This window comes from Sorghum bicolor, chromosome 10 (assembly GCF_000003195.3).
Source record: "Sorghum bicolor cultivar BTx623 chromosome 10, Sorghum_bicolor_NCBIv3, whole genome shotgun sequence".
NCBI lineage: Eukaryota > Viridiplantae > Streptophyta > Magnoliopsida > Poales > Poaceae > Sorghum > Sorghum bicolor.
The window spans coordinates 10,250,893-10,259,985 of record NC_012879.2 but is presented as its reverse complement, the minus strand read 5'-3'; the positions used below and the strand labels follow the sequence as shown (position 1 = coordinate 10,259,985).

Sequence of the window (9,093 nt, the reverse complement as noted above, 5' to 3'; positions counted from 1 at the left end):
ATGCCGTCTATCACTTACTCATGTTAAACATGATCTTCGAAAGATGTTGCTTTTGCTGATGCGTTAGTCATGAAAACTATACAGTAATTTCGTGCTGGGACTGCAAGTAACAAGCAGTAGACGGGAGTCTGCCAGCCGGCCGGGACTCGGGAGACATCAAGGTTGACTGCAGTGCAACATGCTACTGTCAGTTTGTATGCCGACGAATCGACGCCAATGTTTGTTTGACCAGACCGTAGAGTTGCGCCGGCGCGGCTTTCTAGACATGTAAAAAACGATGTGTAGTACTCCTAGCGCGGATTAACTGGAAACGAAGCACGATCCAAGGCATGCATGCATGTACCGGGTATACTAGCGGTCAAAGAAGCGGCGACGCGCGCTGCCGCTCGCCACGCCCACGCACGGCGCGTCGCGACAACCGGCACCATCAGCCGGCCGGAGAAAAGCCTGGAGCACCGCCCGCATCAGAAGTCGGAAGCTGACACCGCCACCTCACGGTCCTCCTACGCGCATACGCCGTCCATGCAGAGTCACAGCTCTGGAGACTGGCATGAATAATCCACCGAACGCAGATAGCTGAATCAGACGCGTCACGTACGTCAACGTTTTCGCACCCGAACGAATTTGTCAATTCCTGTTTTATATCAGCACTGGATTAAAGTTGAACGACCGAGCAATGCAAGGATGGATCGATCGACGGCCATGGCCACGCATGCACAGTCCAAAGAGAGCTAAGAAACACATGGAGGCTACAAGCTAGGCTATGGCGCTATGATGCTAGGAGTAACTTGCTAAGCGAGATGGAAGGACGGCGATCAAGCGCGCGCGTCACATCCAGTGGCCGTCATCTTGATCGAAGCCGGCGCCGCCGACGCCGACGCCGGGGTACTGGTCGAACGGATCGACGCCGCCCAAGCCGAAGCAGCCGCCAGCGCCAGCGCCAGTGCTGGGGAAGAGGCCGGCCCAGCCGGCGTCCATGATGCCATCCATGCCGAACAGGTACACGGGCTCCGGCCACTCCGTCGCCTCCACGCCGGTCACCGCGGGGGCTGAGGCCGAGGAGGAGGAACAGGACGGCGAGACCACGGACGCGGACCCGGCGGAGGCAGAGGAAACAGCAGCAGAGCCGCAGTTGCTTGCCGCCGTCGTGGGCGGTGGTGGCGGCGCCATGATGGTCTCGTGCGGCTGGACCATCGGCGCGACGTCGTCTTCCCCCGCGCCGCCCTCCTGCATGAGCTTCCCGGCCTGCTGCTCTTGCTGCTGCGGTTCTTCTTCCTGGTCGTCCGGCTCCTGCTCCGGAGGAGGAGGAGGAGGAGGAGGAGGAGCGGGCGGCTCCTGCAATGGGAGGTGGGTGACGGGGTCGATCCCCATCCGGAGCAGCTTCTTGCGGATGTGTGTGTTCCAGTGGTTCTTGATCTCGTTGTCCGTCCTCCCCGGTAGCTGCGCCGCGATCTTGGACCACCTGCGTGCGTCATGTCATGCGGTGACGACGGCGAGGCGCGTGGAAACAGAGGACCAGTAGTCCGCGGTGGAGACGAGACCCCCGAAGCCGTTTGATGGGCAGAAAAACCATGAAGAATCTCGCAGCACGCACCTGTTCCCGAGCTGCGCGTGCAGGTCGATGACGAGCCGCTCCTCGTCGTCGGAGAGGAGGCCCCGCTTGAGGTCGGGCCTCAGGTAGTTGGTCCACCGCAGCCTGCAGCTCTTCCCGCACCTCAGCAGCCCTGCAGCAGCAGCAGCCACGCACGAACGAACCACACGTCCACACGACGTCAGGGACAGGGATGGAGCGCCGGAGCCGGAGCCGCAACCGGAGCGGCGAAGCACAGACGGCCGGTGGCAGTCACGACGACATGCATATATACATGGTGGATTGCAGGGAAATTCTCTCACTCACCTGCGAGCTTGGGGACGACGCGCCAGCAGCAGTGGCCGTGGGTGAGGAGGAAGCCGACGAGCTTCTGGTCCTCCTCCGCCGTCCACGGGCCCTTCTTCATGCCCACCTTGTCGCAGCACGGCTGCCTCCCCATCTCTCAGGCGAGGGATGGCCGCTGCGGCCTGCCTGTCTCTGTTCCAGGTAAGCTCGGCGCAGTGCCAGGCTCTGGCATTTATAGAGGGCGGGCGTGGTAGCGCCTGAGGGGAAGGTGGGGAGCCTGCTAGTGCTCACTGGGGCGGCGGCCCACGTGGCGGCGAGCGAGGGCGAGGAGCGTCGTACGTGTGAGCCCATCTCTGCGGGCGGCATCCATGCCCGTCGTCGTCATCCTCGTCATCTGGTGAAACTGGCGTTTCGTTGACGACGGATGGATTCATCCTAAGCCTTGTTTTGTCCACCCTGAAAATCAAAAAGTTTTCAAAATTCTTCGTTACATCGAATCTTATGGCACATGCATGAAATATTAAATATGGACGAAAACAAAAACTAGTTACATAGTTTAACTGTAAATTACGAGACGAATCTTTTGATCCTAGTTAGTCCATAATTAGATAATATTTGTCACAAACAAACGAAAATGCTACAGTACCGAAAACTTTTCATTTTTTCGGAACTAAACAAGGCCTTTAGTTCCGAAAAGATTTCGGATTTCGGTACTGTAGCATTTTCGTTTGTTTGTGACAAATATTATCCAATTATGGACTAACTAGGATCAAAAGATTCGTCTCACGATTTCCAGCTAAACTGTGTAATTAGTTTTTGCTTTCGTCTATATTTAATGCTTCATGCATGTGCCGCAAGATTCGATGTGACGGGAACCTTAAAAACTTTTTGCTTTTTGGGGTGAACTAAACAAGGCCCAAGGCCTAAGCCTGTTTTCTTGCTTTCTTTCTGTGTCAGTCAATCTCAGCCTGTCACTTGCTCTATGATTCGTGCACTGCACCATAACGATTTGACTTTCTGCCTAGGAGGAGCGAAAACACATTCATGTCAAGCGAACAAAATAATGCAGACAAAATGGTTTTAGGCATTCTTGTCGCACTTCCGCCATTTTTTTTTTGTGTTGGTACGCAACTGTTTAAACAAAAGTCTGTATCTGCTAGTAGGCCTGATGTAGATGTGCTGAATCATAATGCACTCGTCATGCTTGCCCTTTCCTTATCTATGTTTCAAAGTTTTTTGTTAGCTTGCGAATTCTAAAAGAGATGGAAAAACAGAAGTTTGACTTGAGGTAGCATTTTCTTCATGGAGGATTTTTGGCATATAGTCTCACTCCTCACTCTGTGTGAATTAAATTTCATATGAAGCGGTGCAGTTCGTAGTGGACCGGGGACGGTTGCAAAATTATTTTCTTGTCACATTTACTTTTAATTTTAAACATTGGTTCTTTGTTTTGGACAATAGTTTTTATTTAAATATTGTGTAAATGCCTTGCAATAAAAATAAAAATTTTTAACAAAAAAAACTTGATTTAGAAAAGTTATAAAAATTTTGAGTTAAAGTTTGCCTTTCATCTATCTTGATTTAGAAAAGTGACGAATTTTATTGTGTTTCACCTATTTTTAGAGGCAAACTAAATTGCAGCCACCTCTAGAAAGGCTGGAAAGCCTAGCCTTGGCATATAAACATCTATTTTCAGAGACACAGACCAGCTCAGAAACCATTTTTAGTAGCGAATTTTGATAGAGCAGCCTCTACCAAGAAAAAGGGGCGCATATCTAAAAATGGTTTTTGCAGTGGTGTATACAAATCAAGGTCATGGCGTTAACAAACTAATAAAGATCAGATCTCATGATGTAAAAAATTATTTCCTTTGACAATAGACGCCAATGAAATCATAGACTCTAGAGTAGGCATGAGTCAAAAGGGATTAGAAGGGTGCAAACTAAATTACATAAAATAGAATGGTATATTGCATGAATCATCTTGCTAGTTTTAATATATCATCAAACACACGATAAAAGGGAATAACGGGTACTAGATAAATACCAACAGTCTCAGATGCTTAGATATTAATTCGTTTATTATACCTGGTATGAAAAATGAATTGTCGCTCTAAGTGGTATACAAGAGCCAGCCAATAAAAATATTTTGGTAGGTATACATATTCTAGCTAGTAAACGTAAGGGTGGCATTGGATCCACTAGCATATAATAGTTAGTTGGATATATAATAGTTAATATTAGCTAGCTAACTATTGATAAGCTAACTATTAGCTCAGCTGATATTTGGATCTAGCACACAAAATGTGGATGCATTGATGGTTTGTCCATAATGGCATTCCTCTTTTAGCTACTATTAGAAGGGCCACAAATATATTAGGTACTGTTGGGAGGGCATGTGATAGGGTAGGTGAGGGAGCAAATATGTCTTTTATCAATCTATTAGTTGTTATTAGTTGGGTTATGATAACTAGTGAAATAGTTGTTAGCTGGGTGTCCAGGGCTAATAATTAAGTGGCCTTTTAGCCACGCCCATTTGAATCTCCCTAGATAATTTCTAGCATCTACTACCTTCGTCCAAAAAGAATGACCTTATAGGTTTAATCAAAGCCAAACTATTGTAAGTTTGACCAATGTATAAAAAATATCTATATATATTTATGATATCAAATCAGTATAAGTCAAATTGTTTGTAATATAGTTTCAAAGTAGAACTATTTGGTGTTTTAAATATTGATAATAATTTGGTCAAACTGAGGATAATTTGACTTTGACTAAACTTATTAAATAATCATTTGGGGGGGAGGCAGGGGCAAGGTAGTATTGTTAGTTGGGTGATCTAAATGACACTATATTCTTTTTTCTTAAATGAACATGCATAGACTGTGAACCATATATATTAACAAAAAAAGAGAATATGACTTAGTGATCTTTGGAGACCTTAAATAGGAAAAAACATAGCTATAATAAAAATCATATAGTTCTACAACAACCAAGGGAACAAGGCCACCAACCATTTGGCCTTGGCCATACTTAAGATTTGGGCTTCCTCTTTGATCTTGAGGAAGAGTTGAGAAGCCAACATCATCTTTTGCTCTAATGGAGCATTTATTTCCTTCCATTCTCTCATGTATAGTTGTCCATAAGGCATGAGACCCACGGGCTGCATGTGGCTAGTTAGTTTGGCTCCACCTAGGCACGCATGACCGAATGTGAATTGTGTTGACCCAATGTGACTTGTGCTCATGTATGCCTAGTCCATGGGGCATGTCATGCTTGGGATATGCATCCGTGGCTCGTAGTGTCAGCCTAACATAACCCAGTTAACATAGGCTGGCTCATCGCCATCTCATTCCCCACCCCAATATATGGACCATCTCCACTAGTTCTCTTCCATTCAAATCCTAGCTCTCTTATGGCCCTACCTAGTTAACATCCTCAATGCCCTTCCCGTGCCATGTTGCACGTACTTAGAGCTCCCTCCCCCTTGCTTCTGCATCCCCTATCGATAGTGGCAACACCTTCCTCCTTTCCACCAGCCCCTCTACCGCTAGTGTTGTCCCCTCCATTTTCCCCTACAACAATGATGTTGCTCCTCTCCTATCCCATGTCCTCTACCACCGACATAGAGCAAGAACCACAATTAGTGCACATGTGCACATACATAACGAACATCTTTCATCATGGAAGAAGCAAAATTCATCATAAGGACCTTTTAGTGACAAATTTTGGTTTACCAAAAACTGAGCGACATATTTGTTGCACTATGACTAACCCAAATTTTTCGTCATATATGTGGTTTCATCCATGACAAAAGATCTTCTATCATAGAAATCTTTTCCTTCTATGATGAAACAAAAAAGATCATTGTTCTCGTCAATCATCACAAATTGAATGTTGAGCATTCGTAGTGACATGGAAGTGCCATGTGAGAGGTGATGTGGGTAGTGTGACATGTAGTGGTGTTAGGTGGTAGCTAACATGGCTCCCACATAGGTTACACGTGGTTGCCACATAGCGTATACACGTGCAAGACCACTGCAGGCCCCTCACAATCCCACAACTACAAATGGTCTATCCACATGGCAGGACATCGCAAAGCCTATCCACTGTTATGGTGCCATGTAATACGTTGCGTCCCCCAAATACATGTGGCGAACTGTAGTGGGCCCCACTATTGCATGTGGCTGGCAGATAGGTCTTTCGGTTTGACATATACACATAGCAGACCATGCAAGTCGTTGGATCCCATAGTAACACGACACATATACACTTGGCAGGCAGCTACAAGGCCCACTATTACATGAGGCTACACCACACAATCTATTGGGTCCCACAGCTACACATGGTGTATACACGTGGTTACCATATAAATCAGTCAGGTCACACATTACACGTGTGGCCTGATGGACTTGATCCCAAAGTAATACATGATAAGGACAAGGGGGTGCCTAGAGACTTATGATGAAGTGGCATTTATTACAATTCGAAAACAAATGGTCACAGATGAGTATTTAGTTTAATGAAGAAGTCATGTTTGTTATAGTTCGAAAACAGAACATCGCAAATGAGCAATGCGAAGGAGAGTATGATATTTGTGGCCGTATCATGTGTTGTTCAGTGACAATATTTGTGAAGATATTAAGTTTCATCATAATAGGCAGTGCCCGAGGTCTGTCGCCAATTGATCTATGGCGAACATAAAATTTTGTCATAGTTATGTGTTGTTCTATGACGAGGTTTTGTTTTCTCACTAGTGCACCTTGAGAATATGTTCCATGCAGATTTTGATGAGGCCTCCTCACCCTCCTTCTATGCGACCAACATGGACTAGGTCAATAGCAATAATGGCATTGTGATGTAGTACTGCACAGCCAAAGCCCACGCAATATTATAGTTGTAGGGATTTGCCAACAATGGTGCTGATCTAGTGATGTTTGTGTGTATGGACTTTTATTTGTTTGTATGGATGTAAAGATGTAGTTGTTGTCTATTGCAAGTTTGCAATTTTTGTGATTTTTCTAATGAAAATGGTGCACAACTGTGAAGAGGATGCAAGCCTCTAGACATGCCGCTTCCCACATGAGGAAGCTAGAGTTTGTTATTTCTAGTTCTAGTGCACTATGTGATTTAAGCATTGTAATCGTGCTATGAGGAGAATGATGTAATAGATCAATAGATGACAATAAAACCTTATCTATCATTCTAGTTGGAGGACTACATGTCCTGTTTGGAGGACACAATGTAGAGATAAAAGAAGCTTCTATGAACAATGGTGTAAATAGTAAGCAAGGAAGAGGAGCCGATGTCACTTAATACCTTGTCCAGGGACCTAATATCTGAGCAAGGGGCAAACTTTTAGAGTTGCTCTAAGTGAAATCATTTTTAAATTTGACTGAATTTCATAGGAAAAGACACTTATGACACAAAATTAATATAGTTAGATACCATATAACATGTACTTTATGTTGTTTTTTTATTGGCATAGATATTCTTTTATGTAAAATTGGTCAAACTAAGAAAGTTTGACTTAGGATAACTCCTAAAATTGATTTAATTTATGGGCGGAGGATATAGTTAAGAACCGCTTGGCCATGTCACTATATAGTGACAACTGACAAGCTAATTTGTGTAACAAATTTTCATAGAATTACCCCACAAATTGCACCTGCTTCGACTAGGCCTTGTTTAGTTCCTCAAAAGTTTTGTAAAAATTTTCAGATTCTCCGTCACATCGAATCTTTAGACGTATGCATGGAGTATTAAATATAGATGAAAATAAAAACTAATTGCACAGTTTGGTCGGAATTGACGAGACGAATCTTTTGAGCCTAGTTAATCTATAATTAGATAATATTTATCAAATACAAACGAAAGTGCTACTATTTCTATTTCGTAAAATTTTTTAGAAGTAAACAAGGCGCAATAGAGCGTACCTTTCTCTGGGTTGACACGCACGGCACGTCCATTGAAAGCGCCCTGGCCAGCAACACAAACCTATGTGTCCTTTGAAAAGAGTCGTAGGTAGCGTGAAGTTATAAATATGTTTTACCTTTTCTCAATCACTTAAAATATGTTTGTGAATCTTTGTATTAAGATAGAGAAAAAGTTTAATACAACATATCTTAGCGGCGCCTTAGAAGAGTTGTAAATTAACGTTCAGACCCCACCTTAGTGTACTAAAATCTATATTGTTACATTAGACACTGGTCAACCCGAATTGTGGCTCCAGCTATGAGGCCTATGTCCAGGCTGCCGAGCGGCGGCGGTGGAGCCGCTTGCGCACACCACATCGTCATCCAACGGGAACAACTCACAAAGCGCATGCATATTACCGTGATCACTATTGAAGATTTTTCCGTACACATTCATGGCCGACGTGGACGCAGACGACATCCTACTGGTTAGTCCTAGACGCTTCTAGATTGCGGTTGCTATAAGTAACATGTAAAATTAAAGGTCTGTTTGTTTGAAACGTGAGTTATAAAAAAAAAAAAGCTTATTGTAAGTTGTTAGCCATGAAAAAGTTGTTATGTGATATATAAAGTTGTTTATTCAAAATAACTATAAAACTTATCTCTTTCTCTTTATCTCCTTTAAAAAGGCTATAAAACGCCTCTATTTTCACCTGGAAGTTGAAAGCCAAAAACAGATTCAAGCTAGTTGCAACGGAAAAATTATACTATATTCAAACAACTGCTTCTGAAAAAGCTATTTCTTATTTTACCCCAATGGTTGACATTCCACTTTTTAAACGCTAAATAACTTTTCAAAAACTAAACTAAACATAGCTCATCAAACATATTTCCGGCTTAGCGGACAAACCCCGGCAACAGTCCAGACAGATTCACACGGAGCATAGATCTCTTCTTCTTATATTTTGCGTCCCCATGACTTGTCTAGCATTGTTCTTTGGACCCGGACTCGAAGTGAATCGAGTGACGATATAACAAGAATATAAGCAGTATAGATTGACCATGTGTTCCAGAGAGTGACGAACGAAATCCGTCGGAGAAATTTTCTGCCATGACGGACGCCGGTGACGAAGACGACCGTGGACCAGTCGACAAGTCGACGCAGGAGTATTAACACCAAAGTCATAATGCTCCGTCGTGCCAATCTCGCCTGGCAACGATTGTATCCGCGATTCCCCCCACATTCGGAATGCGGAAGAACGTCGCCGCCCGCCAGGCCGCCACTAGAAGACGGCTCTGCCGC

The 9,093-nt window shown here is 44.4% G+C and overlaps 1 protein-coding gene across 1 annotated transcript; it reads right to left on the bottom strand.

The window, feature by feature from the left end:
- On the bottom strand, window positions 624-2,079 carry LOC8065753 (protein ODORANT1). Its single transcript, XM_002436770.2, has 3 exons — window positions 1,898-2,079; window positions 1,595-1,724; window positions 624-1,462 (listed from the first exon to the last, which is right to left on the bottom strand). Exons 1-3 carry the CDS (start codon window positions 2,028-2,030, stop codon window positions 829-831), a joined length of 897 nt encoding a protein of 298 aa, XP_002436815.1. The 5' UTR covers window positions 2,031-2,079; the 3' UTR covers window positions 624-828.